This window comes from Triticum urartu, chromosome 5A (assembly GCF_056163025.1).
Source record: "Triticum urartu cultivar PI428250 chromosome 5A, HENAU_Tu73, whole genome shotgun sequence".
Taxonomy (NCBI): Eukaryota; Viridiplantae; Streptophyta; class Magnoliopsida; order Poales; family Poaceae; genus Triticum; species Triticum urartu.
Window position 1 is genome coordinate 526,619,344 of NC_141877.1, and position 17,887 is coordinate 526,637,230.

General features: G+C 48.0%; 2 protein-coding genes across 2 annotated transcripts; both read left to right on the forward strand.

The window, feature by feature from the left end:
- The first annotated feature begins 11,486 nt into the window (after positions 1-11,486).
- LOC125556501 (uncharacterized) lies at positions 11,487-12,573 on the forward strand. The gene has a single exon (XM_048719224.2). It carries the CDS (start codon positions 11,793-11,795, stop codon positions 12,312-12,314), a length of 522 nt encoding a protein of 173 aa, XP_048575181.1. The 5' UTR covers positions 11,487-11,792; the 3' UTR covers positions 12,315-12,573.
- A 901-nt stretch (positions 12,574-13,474) lies between these two features.
- On the forward strand, positions 13,475-13,918 carry LOC147972474 (uncharacterized). Its single transcript, XM_087524351.1, has one exon. It carries the CDS (start codon positions 13,475-13,477, stop codon positions 13,916-13,918), a length of 444 nt encoding a protein of 147 aa, XP_087380477.1.
- Positions 13,919-17,887: the final 3,969 nt, after the last annotated feature.

Here is a 17,887-nt window from a genome sequence, read left to right on the forward strand (position 1 = left end):
ACTCGGCTTTCTTTCGTTTTTTATGTTTTTTTTCTGTTTGCTTTCTCTTTTATGGTTTTCTTTCTATGTTTTTTCGTTTCTCCCAGTCGCTTTTTAATTTTCATATTCAATGAACTTATCAACAAATCGATGAACTATTTTCCAAAATCGACGAACTTTTCTCCAAATTGATAAAATTTATCCAAAATTAATGAACTTTTTTCAAATTATATAAAATGTTTTCAAGTGTGATGAACTTTTCTACAATTGATTAACTGTTTTCAAATTCGATAAACTTTTTTCAATTTTGATGAACTTTTTTGTTAGATCGATGAACTTTTTTCGAATCCGATGAGCTTTTTAAAAAAATTATGAACTTTTTTTTAATTCCATGAACTGTTGTTAAATGCAATGAACTTTTTTTTCAAATCGGTGAACTATTTTCATTTTTGTCTGAATTTTTTTAAAATCAATAAAAAATATTTTTTGTGTACTATTTGTAAAAGTCAATGATTTTTTTTTCAAATTTGATAAACTCTTTTTAATTCAATGAACGTTTTTTCAGATTTGATGAACTTTCTTAAAATTTCACTTTTTTCAAAATCGATGAACTTTTTCAAATTCAATGAACATTTTTTTCAAATTCGATCATCTTTTTTCGAAGTTTATGAACTTTTTCAGTCTTCTGAACTTGAAATTGGTGAACTTTTTTTTAAAGATTTTGATAAACATTTTTTCAATTTTTTGTGAACTAGTTTTTATTATTGATGAACTTTTTCAAGAATCATTGAACTTTTCTTGAATAGAACAAAGTATTTTTGCGTGTTCAGGAACTTTTTCCGAAATCTGTGAAGTTTCACTTTTTTAAAAGAGATCATGTAACAGCGGCTATAATAGGTTTTTATAGATTTAAAGATGTATTTAGTCACTTGCAACGGCACGTCCAAGTTCTTAGCTGAACACTTGTAGGATGTGTTCGTCGTGAGTTCGATTCACCGCGGTGGCGCTATTTTCTGGGTTGTTTTTGCTTTTCTGCGTGGTGCCTCTTCGTGGGCCAGCCCACCCTGCGGTGTAGTGAGCGCCGCATCTCCTAATCGGTGCCTGTAGCACGGACTAGGAGCTCCCAAAAATAAATGTTTTGGACTATTTTTTGCAGGTACATTCTGGACTTTGTTTTTGCATGTTAAAGAAGAAATTCCTCAGAAATAAAAAAGAAAAACTTGGGAAATAAAATACCCTAAAAAGGAAGCAACATCAGCCTTTTAATGCGCCCTACCCATGCACATAGGCTTCTAGGTTTTGTTTGGCTGGCTGGACGAGAAGACCTTGACGATTGCGTTTCTGGTTGGGAAAGACCAACCAACAGCTATGCGTGAAATTAAATGTGGACAAGACTTTTGACCTAGACGTACTCAAGAGCTCGTATGACGCTGTCATCAGAGACTCGAATGGCAAATTCGTCGCGACAAGAAACAGGGAAATCTATTGGTGCGGAGATGCGCTTATGGCCAAGGCACTGACCATACAGTGGTCTTAATTTGGCAACTACAGTCGAGTGCAATCGCATAAAGGTGAACTCCCACAATATCGAGATGGTAGATACAATGAAGAATGCAGGTCGCTCTTTAGGTCTATCGGCGGCATTTTTTGATGATATATATCACCTTCCGTGTGATTTTCCGCATATTAGTTTTGAGCATGCTCCTAAAGAGACTAATTGTGATGCGCATGATTTAGCCAAACTAATAAGAAGTAAGGTGTGTGTGGGTTGGATGGAAGATCCACCCGTAGAGATTGTTGATACTCGTGTAAAACATACTATGATGATCAGCTTGCAATGAAGAGTACTTTTGTATGTAAAAAAAGAAGCAAAAACACATAAAAAAGCAAACCGCAAAATGGGCACCTCTATTTTCCCAGCAAAAATAATTAGCAAGGTTCTCTTAAAATTAAATAACAATGCATTGCCAGCTTTGCCGCAAGGTTTTTCTTCCTAGCTTACCGGCCCTCTGATACTTTGTTCCCAGCGCCGGTCGAACCGGCTGTCGTCTTGCCTCGCTGCACTGGCCTGCCTAGGCCACTATTGTCTCGATTATCCCGTTAAATCCCCGCCTTCTCTTGCATCGCGGACCACCCTCAAAGTTGATTCCGTCAACCCTCTTACTCTCATTCACCGGTGACGCCAACGTGTTGTCTCCGTCTCCAGCAAGGTCCTAACAAGATCTTGTTGGGAACGTGCAGTCAACAGTGACGTATCATCTCCGGATTGGATGTTCTTCTCCTCTATGTGAAGTCGACTAAACTAATTATTTTCGGTTGCCTCAGGTTTCAAACATGGAAAATAGATATCTATGAATTTTAAGCACACGGTGGGACAACCATTTTGCGTGTGGTATATGATTTTCCTCTGAAATCAGTCTGCGTCACGTGTACTCAGGTCCAATGGCGGAGATAAAAAAAATTGGGCGGACCAGCGAGCACACATATTTTCAAATTACGTACCATATATTTTTGTGCTACGAAAGTACCAAACAATCTCACAAAAAAAAGGAAAGTACCAAACAGTGCTACCAAACTGGCAGTAAACAACAATTGGGTGCATTGTTAGTCAGTAAGCAACAACACTGCCTTTGATGTGGACTTGTAAATTGTAAAAGTAGCATTTTTTATGAACTTGTGAAGTGTAAACAACAATGTCTTGCACAGATGGTAAGGAACAAGATCTTCAGTGGATTGTTTATTTATGCTAATTGAGAATTTAGGGGATGATTCAGTGAACAATGACCTAAATGAAATTTACGGGAATAAAATTGGGAATAGTTCGAATCAATTTACCTGTGAAAACCTTGCATGGATTCAGATAAGTAGGGATTCTGATGGATCGAGAGAAGACGTTGAAGAGCTGGGTGCCTGGGTCGCCGGCTGCCACTGCGTGACCGTGTGGTCGGTTCACTAGCTGTGTGCCATTGGGTGGTGTCCGGTTTGCCGTCCTGTATTGGGAGGCACTGGTGGGTGCGATGCTCCGGCGTCTGACGTGTGCTTTTTTTTTGAGATAAACTGATGTGTGCTTCTTGGTGCGCTATGATGCGGCCGTCGTGGGGCCGGACCCTGAGCTCTGTATCACCGTGAATGGTACGGATGCGAGGCTGCTGCGTGCTTGCTCCTACTGGGAGCCCCTATTTGACGTGCTTTGCGTCAAATTGGCGGCCTGACGCACAGAGAGGGACCTGATTGGGCCGGCCCATAGAGTTCTAGCGGGACGAAAAATATAGCACAAAAAGAAAAGGCGAACGACCCAGAAATTGAACCAAGAGAAGTGTGTACTACCGCGCACTACTAGCCACTCGGCCTAGCCAGTACTGCTGTTAATGTAGCAGTGCACCGCTTAAAGAACTAACCGTAGATGTAGAACTGGAATGGTGTACTGTAGCGAACCGAAAGTACCTATTTGTAGCAAATCTGAATTAGTTACTGGGTTGAACGTTTTTTAATGTATATTTTCAGAAAGGACCAACATTTCTTGAATTCCCAAGGAAAAAAAATGGAGACAGGAACATTTTTTTAATATGTGAACAAAAAATTGAAACAGCATAAAAATGGAACAAAAAATATTGTTTTTGAAAAACATAAACCATTTTTTGAATTTGTGAACAAATTATGAAATTCTGAACAAATGTTGAAACCGTGCACATTTTTTAAAATTTTCAACAAATATTGGAAAAGTGGAACATTTCAAGATAATTGGAACAAAAATTTGAAACTGCGAACATTTTTTGAATTTATGAACAAAAACTTTCAAATGGAACATTTCATGAAATTCCAAACAACTAGAAATTGCGAACATTTTTTAAAACTCTTGAACATTTTCTGAAACACGAACATTTTTTGAAGTTCTGACCAAAATTTGTAATCACAAAATAATGGAACATTTCATGAAATTCCAAACAAAAATTAGAAATCACGAACATTTTTTGAATTCTTGAACATTTTCTAAGTTTGAACACTTTTTTTTTAATTTCTGACCAAAATTTGAAACCACAAACATACCTGAATTTTTTTTCGAAAATGAATAAATTTTCAACATGTGAACATTAAAAAAAGAAACATATTTTGCAATTCCTGAACTTTTTTCAGCTTGTGAACAGAATTTAAAGACAAAAACAATTTTTGAAATTACTGTACATTTTTTGGTACTAGAATATTTTTTGAATATATGAAAAAAAATTAAAGGAGGAATATTTTTCGGAAATCTGAACAAAGTTTGAAAATTTCGAAAAAAATATTAGAAGGGAAATGAACTTGAAACAGAAAAAATGAAAAAAAAGAAAAGAAAAAAGAAACAAATAATCAAAAAAGGTTAAATTTAAAAAATAAAACGAAAACAACAACGGGAAACCAGACAAAATCGTTCAGGAACGTTCTAGAAGGTTCCTAAAAGCCAGAAAAAACCGAGTTTTGAATGTTCTGAAAACCAGGATCCGAGTACACGCTAACAGCTAACATGGGCCAGCCCACTGCGATCGCTCCCTCGATCGTTGCGAAACGTCGACATCTTGACGCAGTGTGCGTCCATTAGGGAATTCCCTGTGTATTGGCCTTGCGTCGGTCAGCGTTGTGGGCTGCAGTTGTGAACTAGTGATGGGCTAGGCTATATATAAACTCCTTTTGGTGCTAGTCTTGAGCGGGCCACGGCCCAAATGTCCTTGCCGAAACTCCGCCGGTGCTCAGGTCATGGCCTTCTCTGTTTCCAAGAAACCCATCAAAACTTAATCAATTGCCTAAAAAAAATCAAAACTTAATCAATATGTCAACCTCATTATTTCATTGGCGTCCCTATACCTCGCGTTAAGCGACTAAGAGTCATCTGACTCGCTGAAGCGCATGACGGTATGGGCTGCCCTAGTTCGTGGTAGGTACACTGACTATAAGGGGCGCATATACACCACATAGAGAGTTACAAAGGACTGACACCCAAGTAAGAGATAGACGCAGGGAAAGTAGTGCAGAAAACATACAGGGAAGGCTGACAACTCAAGACAAAAATTAACCTTTGGCGGTACCGAATACCTCATGAGACGAAGCCTCGAAGCATGGCAATGCATGTCATGAACGACGACAAAAGACGTGTTTTGTTGATTCTATGCCACAACATGAATGTGTTGCCAGTGCCGCCAGAAAGGCATCATAAAGTGGAGGTGCTCCTCATGCAAATAATCCCAAAAACAAAAAAACGACAACGATATCTCAACAGCCTAGAGCCGAGAGTCTGCTCAGGGGAGAACTAGAACACCCATATTGATAAGAAACATCAGCAGGATTAGAAGTGGATGAACACACTAGACAACAAATAACATGAGTCAGTTGCATGGCTGAAAGACTTCGATGACAGGGACCGCACGACAAAGCCAGGCATTCAATGTTTTCGGTTTGCTCAATTCAGTCTTTTTAGAATTCAGTCTTCCATTTTGACAATCAAATTGGTCTTTCCAGTTCTTCATTGTTTGGTCTTTAGTCTTTATAGAGGATGATAATTTGCCAAATAAACCAAATTTCATAAAGCCTGCTCTCAAGTCTCATTCTACAACTCAGATTCATCGTGTCTAGTATAGAATACACAGTAGGTGTATGCAGCATTAAAATCACCAGCACTTTACACAACTACTGTAATTCAATACGGTATTTTACACTGGTGCTTGTGACCGCAGCCTCAGGCACGCGTCATCGTCCCGTTGGCTGCCGGCCGGGCCCAGCATACCCAACGTTCACGTGACCCGCGACCAATTCCGTCTACCAGCACCACCCAGACACCTGTACCCCACGACCCAGGGTCTGTTGGCAAATTCTAGCCTATCTATCTCACCTGACCTCGGTCTTTCTCTGAAACTCAAGTGGCACGAAGAACAGAGAGGTTTTGCGCCGCGTGAACTTGCGACTTTTCTGATTTTCATTCCTCTCTACTTATTCAGAGTACAGCAACAAAAACGGGGTCGTGGCCCCCTAACTACGCGCCACCACAGATCGTGATGCTCGTGCCATCCCACGAGCGATCGGTGAGGGCGCCAGAAACGCTCCACGCGCTAACTGACTCGAGCTAAACTCGCTAACAGAAACCTGAAGCTACTGACGAAACTGAAGAAAAGACTGAAACTGACGAAACTGAAAACCAAAAACACTAGCTACTGCAGACTTGGGTTTATTCAACAATCACCCCCTAAATCCTAGTCTGCTTACTTTATTTTCTTCATTCCAATCTTCTCTCTCAGCTGGATGAACCTGACCCGTCCCAGGGGCTTCATCAGAATGTCAGCCAACTGATCTTCAGTTCGGATGTAATCAATTGTCATCCTTCCATCCTCCACACATTCCCTGATGAAATGATACCGCACATCTATGTGCTTACTTCTGTCGTGGAGAACCGGATTCTTGCAGAGAGCTATGGCAGATTTGTTGTCCACCAGAAGCAGTGGCACCTGAAGTTCTTCACTTGTGATTTCTGCAAGCAGACGCGCCACCCACACGCCCTGACATGCGGCCGTTGTGGCTGCAATGAACTCAGCTTCACATGATGAAAGGGCCACCACTTTCTGTTTCTGCGACAGCCAGCTGACAGGGCTATCACCGAGGAAAAAGACTCCCACGGACGTGCTCTTGCGATCATCGATGTCGCCCGCCATGTCGCTGTCGCTGTACCCGACGAGCCTGGCTCCGTTGGCTCGCCGGCGAGGAAAATGACACCCCAGATCACGAGTGCCGGCCACGTACCTGACGATGTGCTGAACAGCAGTCAAGTGCTCGACCGTGGGCGCTTCCATGAAACGGCTCACGTAGCTCACCGCGAAGGTGATATCTGGCCGGGAGTGGGTGAGGTAGCGCAACGTCCCCACCATGCTCCTGTACTCCGTAGCGTCCGTCGAAGCCGTTGTGCTTGCCTTGCTCAGCTTCAGACGCGCTTCCATGGGTGTCTGACGTGCATTACACCCCATCAGCCCCGCCTTCTCAATGATCTTGTCCGCGTACGCGCTCTGCGCAATGGTCACACCATCCACATCCTGGCGCACATCAATGCCCAGGTAGTAGGAGAGCAACCCGAGATCGCTCATCCTAAACTTGCCCTTCATCGCCGTCTTGAAATTGTCGATCTCCGTGGCGTCGGCCCCAGTGATCACCAGGTCATCCACGTACACCCCCAGAAGAAGGAGCTCGCGGCCTGACCCGCGTGCGTAGACGGCATGCTCGGAGTTGCAGCGACGGAAACCCATGTCAACGAGCATGGCGTCAAGCTTGGCGTTCCAAGCGCGAGGTGCCTGGTGGAGACCATACAGCGCCTTGTGCAGCTTCAGTAACTTGCGCCTGTGGTCGTCGACGACGAAACCCGGTGGCTGCTCGACGTAGACCTCCTCCTTCAGCTCGCCATTGAGGAAAGCCGATTTGACATCCATGTGATGGATCGGCCATCCCTTGTGCGCTGCGAGTGCTAGCAAAAGGCGCACGGACTCCAGTCGAGCTACTGGGGCAAAAACCTCGTCGAAGTCGATCCCAGGCTTCTGCACAAATCCCTTGGCGACGAGGCGAGCTTTGTACTTGACGATTTCTCCGGCCGAGTCCTTCTTGACGCGGAACACCCACTTTACCCCGATGGCCTGGTGTCCAGCGGGCAGATCAGTGAGCTCCCACGTGTTGTTTTCCTCGATCGAGTTTACCTCCTCGATCATCGCTCTGCGCCAGCTTGGATCGAGCTCCGCTTCTCTGAATGTACTTGGTTCTTCAGCAGAGGCGATCAGCAGTTTTTCGTCTGGCTGGACGGCGCCATAGTGGAGCCCGAGAACGTCAGACACACGGCGAAATCGATGAGCTACGCGTGCGTCGTCATCGGCGTCCAGCACTGGGCTCCCAGAGGGCGGTGTCACGAACTCCAAACCCCCTGGAGTGGCGGCTGCAGCAGGGGTTTGTGGTGCCTCAGTCGCCGATTCCGGGCTACTGACAGACACAGCCGTGTTCGGACTGCTGATAGGTGCGGGCGTGTTCACTTCAGAGCGTGATCTCGCCGCTGCAAGTTTCCGCGGAGCCGGCGGTGTCTGAGGTTCTGCTTCTTCTTCTCCGCCACTCTGAGCCATCTGCACCTTGTAAGCTGGATAAGGTACAGTGAACGACTCACCCACTGTTGCCGGAGTGCCATGAGAGGAGTCCTCCCAGTTCCATCGTGCTGACTCGTCGAAGACAGCATCCCGCATGATCTGGACACGCTTGGTCGCCGGGTTGTAGGCGCGGTACGCTTTGCCGCCCTCTTCATACCCGACGAAAACCATCGGAGTGGAGCGGTCCTCGAGCTTGCTCTGGTGCGGTTTCACCGTCTTGACATGAACCACGCACCCAAAGGTGCGCAGGAAGTGCACCGGAGGTCGATCACCGTGCCACGCCTCGTACGGGGTCATGCCGACCACGGAGCGCGTCGGCGACCTGTTCAGGATGAACACGGCAGTGGTGACTGCCTCCCCCCAGAACTCTCCTGGCATGGACGCGGCCTTCATCATGCTCCTGGCCATGGCCACCACCGTCTGGTTACGGCGCTCCACAACGCCGTTTTGCTGAGGAGAGTATGGCGCCGTGAGCTGCCGCTGCACCCCTCGGTCTGCATAGTAGTCGCTGAAGTCGACGGAGGTGAACTCGCCGCCGCGGTCCGTCCGCAGTGTGCACAGCCTGCGCCCTGTCTCTGTCTCCACGCGCGCCTGGAACTGCGCGATCGCCCCCGCGGCCTCGTCCTTGGACCGAAGCACTGACAGCCACATGTACCTGGACATGTCGTCGATGAGGAGGAGGAAGTAGCGCCGCCCACCAGCCGTGGAGGGCGTGATGGGCCCGCAAAGATCGCCGTGCACCAGCTCCAGGATCTGCTCCGCTCTGTAGTTCGCCTCTGCGGGAAACGAGGCACGCCTCTGCTTGCCGGCGAGGCACCCGTCACACACCTGGTCGACGTGGTCAATGGAGGGCAGCCCGCGCACCAGTCCTTGCTGGGCGAGCTTGTGGAGCGCCTGGAAGTTGAGGTGGCCGTATCTTGCATGCCACTTCCACGCCTCGTCCGTCGCGCACCGTGTGGCCAGACAGACGGGGCGCGCGAGCTGGAGCGCGTATGGGTACAGCCGGTTGCCGGCGCGCTGCACCTTTGCCACGATTCGACGCTGCTGGTCGTAGAGGGTGAAGACGCCGTGCTCTATTTCCGATCGGCACCCGGTTTGGTCGAGTTGCCCGATGCTGATGATGTTGCTCTTCAGCCGCGGGATGAAGTACACACCGCTCAGGACGCGGTGGCCGCCGGCGTGGTCGGTGAAGAGCACACTTCCGCACCCTCGAATGTCGACGACCGATCCGTCCCCGAACTTGACGGTGCCGATGACGTGACGGTCGAGCTCACTGAACGAGGCTTCCTCGCTGGACATATGGTTGCTGGCCCCTGTGTCCAGGTACCAGACGCCGGAGTGAGCGTCCGTGGCCAGGCCCAGATGAGCTTCCACACGCTCTTCGACCAGGTCGACATGTCCGTCGCGATCGCTTGGAACCGCAGACAGATCACACACCTGCGCCATGAGGAGGTGCGTGGGATCGGCGTCGTCCCCCCCGTGCCCTTGGGCGAGAAGGGCCTTCGCCTCCTCGTCGCGCTTCTTCTTCCTGCAGTCACGGGCCCAGTGGCCGCTGATGCCGCAGTAGCGACACTTGTCGCGATCGTCGTCGTTGCCGGTGCCACCGGCGTTTCCTCTGCCAGCACCCCCGTTCTGGCCGCGTCCGCCGCCACCGCCGCGGCGCCCACGGCCTCTTCCACGCCGGCCTCGAGACGAGCCGGAGCCCGAGCCACCAGCGTGAGAATCGCCGTTCTTGAGACGGGCGTTCCACTCCTCTTCAGTGAGAAGCAGGCGCCCCACGCTATCAGTGGTCTGCTGCAGCTCATGGCGTTCCTCCGCCACTTTCAGTCTTCCAGTCAGCTCCTCGACAGAGAGCTGATCGAGATCAACCAGAGTTTCGATCGAGAGAGCGATCTGCGAAAACTGTTTGGGGACTACTGACAGAAATTTTCTCACAACTCGTTTTTCAAGGATGTTCTCACCGAGCTGTGCCATCTGCCCCACCATCGCGGTGAGACGCATTGCGAAGTCGTTTTTCAAGGATGTTCTCACCGAGCTGTGCCATCTGCCCCACCACCGCGGACAGATCACACACCTGCGCCATGAGGAGGTGCGTGGGATCGGCGTCGTCCCCGCCGTGCCCTTGGGCGAGAAGGGCCTTCGCCTCCTCGTCGCGCTTCTTCTTCCTGCAGTCACGGGCCCAGTGGCCGCTGATGCCGCAGTAGCAACACTTGTCGCGATCGTCGTCGTTGCCGGTGCCACCGGCGTTTCCTCTGCCAGCACCCCCGTTCTGGCCGCGTCCGCCGCCACCGCCGCGGCGCCCACGGCCTCTTCCACGCCAGAGCCCGAGCCACCAGCGTGAGAATCGCCGTTCTTGAGACGGGCGTTCCACTCCTCTTCAGTGAGAAGCAGGCGCCCCACGCTACCAGTGGTCTGCTGCAGCTCATGGCGTTCCTCCGCCGCTTTCAGTCTCCCAGTCAGCTCCTCGACAGAGAGCTGATCGAGATCAACCAGAGTTTCGATCGAGAGAGCGATCTGCGAAAACTGTTTGGGGACTACTGACAGAAATTTTCTCACAACTCATTTTTCAAGGATGTTCTCACCGAGTTGTGCCATCTGCCCCACCATCGCGGTGAGACGCATTGCGAAGTCGTCCACCGACTCGCCGTCGGCGAACTTGATGTCTCCGTACTGCCTGGTGAGCGTCGCGAGTTTTGCCTCCCGCACCCGCGCCACACCAAGCCGCGTCGTCTTCAGAGAGTCCCACGCCTCCTTCGCCGTCGCCTTGGCGGCGAGCATGGGTCCCATCTCCGGCGGCACGCCGCGCAGGATCGCCTCGAGTGCCAAACGATCCTCGCTGCGCTCGGCGGTGCCCGTCTGGACGGCGTCCCAGAGATACCGTCCCTCCATCATGACCTGCATCAGGACAGCCCAGTCGGTGTAGTTGGATCGGGTCAGCTGCGGCCACGCCGCACCGCCGATGTCGCGCGCCATCCGCGCTGTGGATCTCTCGGCCACGGCAAGCTCGTTGCCGTCGGAGACCCATGCCCGTGGAATGGCCGGCGACTTGCCGCCACCGGAGTCGTCTGGACCTGCCATCTCCAAGACCAGAACAGGGCTCTGATACCAATTGTTGGCAAATTCTAGCCTATCTCTCTCACCTCACCTCGGTCTTTCTCTGAAACTCAGGTGGCAGGAAGAACAGGGAGGTTTTGCGCTGCGTGAACTTACGACTTTTCTGATTTTCATTCCTCTCTACTTATTCAGAGTACAGCAACAGAAACGGGGTCGTGGCCCCCTAACTACGCGCCACCACAGATCGTGATGCTTGTGCCATCCCACGAGCGATCGGTGAGGGCGCCAGAAACGCTCCACGCGCTAACTGACTCGAGCTAAACTCGCTAACAGAAACCTGAAGCTACTGACGAAACTGAAGAAAAGACTGAAACTGACGAAACTGAAAACCAAAAACACTAGCTACTGCAGACTTAGGTTTATTCAACAGGGTCACCGGCACCCACGTCTGCTACGGCCGCGCGCGAGGCCAACACCGACCGAGCCGGCTCCCCCGCTTTAAACTCGCCTCCATCCGACCCGGCCGTTTCTCCTTCCCACTCCACGCAGCCACAACCAAGAAATTTCCCATTCCACCCCTCTCCTCTCGCCGCGGGACCGAGGGATCCCATCGGCCGCTGCTCCATGTCGTCGCTCGCCGTCGGCTGCGGGCTGGAGTGGGAGCTCTGGCTCGGGGGCCTCTTCACGGCGGCGGACCTGGCGGCCGCCGACCTGCTCCTGCAGCTCCGCTTGGGAGAGGCGGAGGCGGCCGCGTTCACGATGACGTCCTCCTCGCAGCGCTCGGCGAGCTCGTGCTGCGAGGACCTCGCCGTCGACGCTGAGGAGGAGCGGATCGTCAAGGAGACTGCCATGTCTCTGGGGTCCATGGACCTGGACTGGAGGACGAGGAAGAGCTCGGCGAACTCATGCTGCGAGGACCTCGCCGTCGACGAGGAGGAAGAGCGGGTCGTCAAGGAGAGGGCGCTGCCGCTGGGGTCGATGGATCTGGAAAGGAGGGCAAGGAAGAGGTACCGCCTGCTGTCAGAGCTCTACGCCGCCACGAGACCGGCAAAGGCCGCCGCCCCTGCCGCGAAGAAGAAGAGGAAGAGACGCCACGACGGCGGCGTGTCGGAGTCGGAGGAGGCGACGAGGTACGGAGACTACTAGGAGTAGAGAGAAGGGGTTTCTGTGTAATTACGTCGGTGTCGTAGGGCGTTTCGTTTCACCGTAGCTATCTTTTCAGAGACGAAATGGAAAACGACAAGAGAAATCACAGCCTGTATTGTTCAGCAGGAAAAGAAGAAAAAGAAGGTGGTTAGCGCCTCCACTTTTTGAAATTTGGATTTGAACCCACCCAACTACTACCACCTCCGTGCTTATTGGTTCAAGTGTGTGTTCGGTATTTCCCTCCTTCGTGATTTGAATCTGAAAAATGTTTTCAGTCCGTTTCCGCTGTGTACGCGCGTCCACCATTGTGTGGAAGGCATATTGATCATCTACTCCCTCCCTCCCAAGATTATTGTCTTAGAGCATCTACAGCTGGGCGCCTCAAACCCGTCTCACCCTCGGTCACTATCTGGTCATGATTTTTTGACTTAGACGTCTCCCTTAAACGTGCATCAACGCCCGGCTGACCGACACCCCTTATATCCAGCTCAAATATGAAGGTGTTCGGGCGTGTCTGGGCACGTCCGCCACGTCGAACCCGATAGCTCAACCCCATTGTAAATTGCATCAAATCCACCCCCAAGACCTGCTAGATCCATTTGCTATCCTCTCTTCTTCCTCTTGCGCGATGTCCGTCTCGCAGCTTCGTCGTCGCGCGTGCTCCACAGCCGTTCCTAGCTTCTGCGTTGCCAGCTCTGCAGTCCTCTCTCCCGCCCTCGCCACGGGGGATGTCGTCGCCGGCTCGGACTGTCGAACGCCACCATGGTATGTCCGCAACTCTCTGGCTTTGTCTTGCGCTTGATGTGTTCGACACATTAACACATTGTCCGACCGAATTTTTTGTGATTTTGTTAGGGAAAATAATGGACTCCGATGCTTCGTCTGACGAGAAGTATGGACCGACGGAGCTTGACCAATTATTGAAGATGAGTTTTTCGATTCCTCGGATTCGGACAAACAAGTGGACATGATGATGCTCATGAGCATGCAAGAATAAATGGACCGGCAAGTGGAGCATATTCTCAACTTTAAGGGCTCAATCAAAGGGAGAAGAGTGATCAACCGAGACAGGGTGTCTGGAGCAAAGCTACTGCACAGGGACTACTTTGCTCCTAATCCTACTTTCCCGGACGATCCTTGGTTTCGTCGCTGTTTTTCGCATGCGGAAACCATTGTTTTTGCGCATTGTGAAGGGAGTGGAGGCACCCGACGACAACTTCAAGCTCACAACGGATTGCCGCGGACAACTCTCTTTCCCTGCCAAGCAGAAGTACACAGCTGCTCTGAGGATTCTTGCACTTGGTGCTGCTGCAGATGTCGTTGGTGAGATGGCCAGGATGAGGGAGAACACGTGCTTGAAGACTACTGTCAAGTTTGCCCGCGCCATGGTGGAGGTGTTTGGACCTGAGTATCTCAGAGAACCAAATGCGCATGACACGGAGAAGTTGTTAGCTATTGGAGAGGCAAGGGGGTTTCCAGAAATGCTCGGATCAATTGATTGCATGCATTGGCAATGGAAGAACTGCCCCCAAAGGTTTGCGGGGAATCTATCAAGGTCACACCAGAGAGGCCACCATCATACTAGAAGCGGTGGCATCACATGACTTATGGATTTGACATGCTTTCTTTGGAATACCGGGTTCTCACAATGACATCAACGTGCTTCAACGATCTCCGGTATTCAGGAGGCTTTGCAATGGGGAATCACCGACGTTCAACTACATCGTCAACGACCGAGAGTACAACATGGGATACTATCTTGCCGATGGTATCGATCTATCGTCAGTGGGTGGTGTTTGGGAAGACCATATTCGAACCGCGTGGCAATAAACATAGCCACTTTGTAAGAATGCAGGAAGCAACTAGGAAGGATGTGGAGAGGGCATTTGGTGTGCTTCAAGCTCGTTGGGTAATTGTTCGGAGCGCTACAATGATGCGGGAGTCAGAAACTTTGTAGTAGCTGATGACATGTTTGTGTTATTCTGCACAATATGATTGTCGAGGATGAGGGTGATGGCGTAGCCCAAACCCATGATTTTGAAGCACTTGGAGAACAACTTGAAATTCCGGAAGATCAATATGCGGCTCATCTTATGAACTTTCCACAGATGCATCAGAATCTTTGAAATCATCAGGTGCACACGCAGCTACTCAATGATTTTTTTGAGGCGGCTATCCTAGAGGCATTGTCATTTTTTTGACACCGACGATGGTGTCAAGATGAGTTTGGGTCGTGCCTCGGGTTCTCGTAGTCGGTGCTATCTGCGTGTCCCATGTATTTCTTGGTTCACTTCGTTGCTAGGTAGTCGGAGCTACGGTGGAATGAGTCCAGGTAGTGAAGATGAGTTGCACTTGGTGGTCGCTTGCGGAAAACTCAATCGGCGCATGCCCAACATATTTCCGTTGCGATGCTCGTTGTTAAAGTTGGAGTTACCAGCCGTTGGCGCATGTGGCCATATTCTGGCATGTGCTTTTGTGGATGTTCATAATTCGGCCCCGCATCTTCATGGTCATAGCCGAGTAAGTGAAAATTTTACAGGAACACATGTGCCGTCATCAAATACTGTAGCATATAATGCATACTCTGTGCAATTCGAGAATTTCGGCAACACTCAAGAATCATTGCCGAAAGAATATGAAAGTATTGCAGAGCAATCCTTTCCAGAAGCGGTTGTGGCTGTGTTAAAAAAGAGCTTGGCACAAAACAAGAGAATTAGTGCTCTTTGCCTTGAACAATATGAAAAGGGGTTGTTTCCTGATTATGCTGCAATAAAGGCTAGAGTTTTGCAAGAAGAAGAAACTACATGCATTGATAGAATTGGTGAAAGAACATATGGTTATATAGAAGTGCATACACCTCCACGTAGTACCGCAGCATATTATACACCCCTACATAATTGCAAAATTTCAACAACACTAACACTTCATTGCCGAAAGATTCTAAAAGCATTGGGGGCAAACTAATCTAGAGCGGGCTGAGATTGAGAGGGGAGTTAAAGCTTTGCACGATAGGGTTCAAGTACTTCGCCAAGAGAGAATTGATAGGGAATTAGCTCAAAGAAAAGAAGTGTTGCCAATTGATATAACCGGTGAAAAGAATGATGATTCGGAAACTAAAAGTGCTTCGGTTGAAAAATCCGAATCAAGTAGTATATATTCCGAATCCATCAAATCCAAAGAGGAAAACATTGTTGAGAAAGGGCATGGAAGTATAGCAAGACAACCATACTTGATTTTTATGAAGTTAATGGAACCTACTTCCTGCCCTATGAGTTCCGCGCCATAGAAATTTATGACCTTCAAGAACAAGAACAAGTAGCCGAAGAAAGTTTGGTGCATGAAGATTTTCAAACTAAATATGCACAAAATCAAGAGAAAGATGATGACAAGGCGTTGGGGAGCTATCCGAAGGCGGAGCAAGATATTCTTCAAGTCACACCACCATCATGCTCTCCCAACATATTTGAAGAGGTATGTCTAGCAATTAATTTACCTGTTTTCAAATTTGGTCATGACTTAGTTATTGATGCATATATTAGAAAAATCTTCATAAAAAATATTGAGAGACCAATGAAGAAGGGTAATTTATTTGTTAGCAATTAGTTTGTCACAAAGCATATCGGTCAACACATTACACCATTCAGAAAGACCGATTGCGAAAAATTATTGCAGCCAAGGCTTTCCCCGTTGCTTTATCTAAATCTCATATCTAATTGGGTAGCTTTGCTTATTTCTTACTTGGCTTACACTTGGTCTCAAATGAGACATGTATGTTCTAACTATTTTCGTTTCAGAAATTTAAATCCAAGTTTAAAATCTTCTGACCAAACCGATGCCAGTATAGTTTCTTATCCAAAGACATCGGAGATAGAGTGCAAAACACAATGCATAGCCGAATGGGGTGATGCTCTAAACCATTCGTTTACTCAACTTCAAAGCCGCTCTCACAACAAGATCGGCTAGAGAATAAAAAGTTTACCTTCAATTCAAGCATGTGTGATCAAATATTTGATTTGTTGTTGAGAAATAATTATATTAGAATTCTTGATCACCATGTTGAGCCATCTATCCAGGGACAAATGTATTGTAAGTTGCATGATTCGTCCAAGCATAATTTTGAGGATTGCAACATGTTTCGTCAAATAGTTAAATCGACCATTGATAAAGGACGTTTGAAATTTGTTGAGACACCAAGAGATGACCAGTCTATTCCGATTGGTCCCGATGGCAGAAAGTTTTTGCATCGGCTGCTTCAAGCCGATCCATTTAAAGAGAAGGTAAAAACTGCAAGTGATGGGATCAAGCTTTCAAGTAAAGAAGTTTTTGAAGGGCATAATGAACATAATATTGAGGGCGAGAATTCCATCAAATCTACAATAGAGATGCCAAGGACTGGGGGGCAGCAAGTAAATCCAATGATCGATGAAAGCAAACCAAAAGAAAACAAAGGCCGAAATAAGCGCAAGTGTAAGCGATCACAAATCACCTTCGCTGAACTATTGGATAAATATCAAAAGAAGAGTGAAGAGAAGAATACTTATCGGCCAAATCATCAAAGAAACCAAGATCACCTCCAAGGCGCAAATATGAAGATTGGCATTGGCAAAGTGAGAATTTTAATGCAACATATTCATATCCTTATTTTGGGCCGCCAATGCCAATGCCGTGGATGCCTCCCTATGCTCATATAGATCCATATCCATCATGGGACAGGTACGATACAAGGGCTCATTCTCCATCTTATTTTAGACCATCTCACAAATATTATGCAGCTCCGAGAAGATCAACATTTGAACAATCACATGTTAAAGACCGTTTCAATCATAAGGACTCTGTCCGGAGCTCAAGGAAGAAGAAAGAGGTAGTCAAACAAGTTTACCGCGTTAAAAGAGATGGTCGTAAGAGTGCTACTTCAGATTTGATCACAAATGAAAAACAGCCAATGAAAGTGTTGACATTGGCTACTAAAGGCAATGAGATGAACAACCAATTACTGAAAGTCAAAGTGCCAAATCTGAAGAAAAGAAGTTGAGAGTGCACAAGGCCAAAAAGGAATTGCCATTGGTGAAGACAGAACCACATCCAAGATGCCCACTCGACTTATCGTATTGGCAAAAGAAGAAATTACAAAATCTTAGCGCACAAGAGCTGAGACAGAAGAACATGGCATGGGTTCCCAAGAGGACCAATCATAACAAACATGATTTGCATGCTTCTATTGCAACAAGTACAATAAAAGTGAATAAATAGGAGGATGGAAGCAACAAACAATTAAGCCGAAGGTGTGCATCACAACATCAAAATCTTCGGTTAGCACATCATCCATTTTCTTCAACCATGCCATTGATGCCTTTGCCTAGGTATGATCAATTACCCTCCATGGATTCATTTTGATCCATGGATGCAACATAATTTTCTATATCATGAGATGGTATTACCAAATCACTATACATTTGGTTAGTTACATTTTTGTTGCTAATACAAAGGGCCGAAATATTTTATTGCTATTTCATTTGTTTATTTTGGCTATACATACTTTGGTGGGTGAATTCTACATGGACCTTGTGGTAATG

What these genes read in the sequence shown, in the direction of transcription:
- LOC125556501 (XM_048719224.2), top strand. Translation starts at nt 11,793, where the DNA reads ATGTCGTCGCTCGCCGTCGGCTGCGGGCTGGAGTGGGAGCTCTGGCTC.
- LOC147972474 (XM_087524351.1), top strand. Translation starts at nt 13,475, where the DNA reads ATGCGGAAACCATTGTTTTTGCGCATTGTGAAGGGAGTGGAGGCACCC.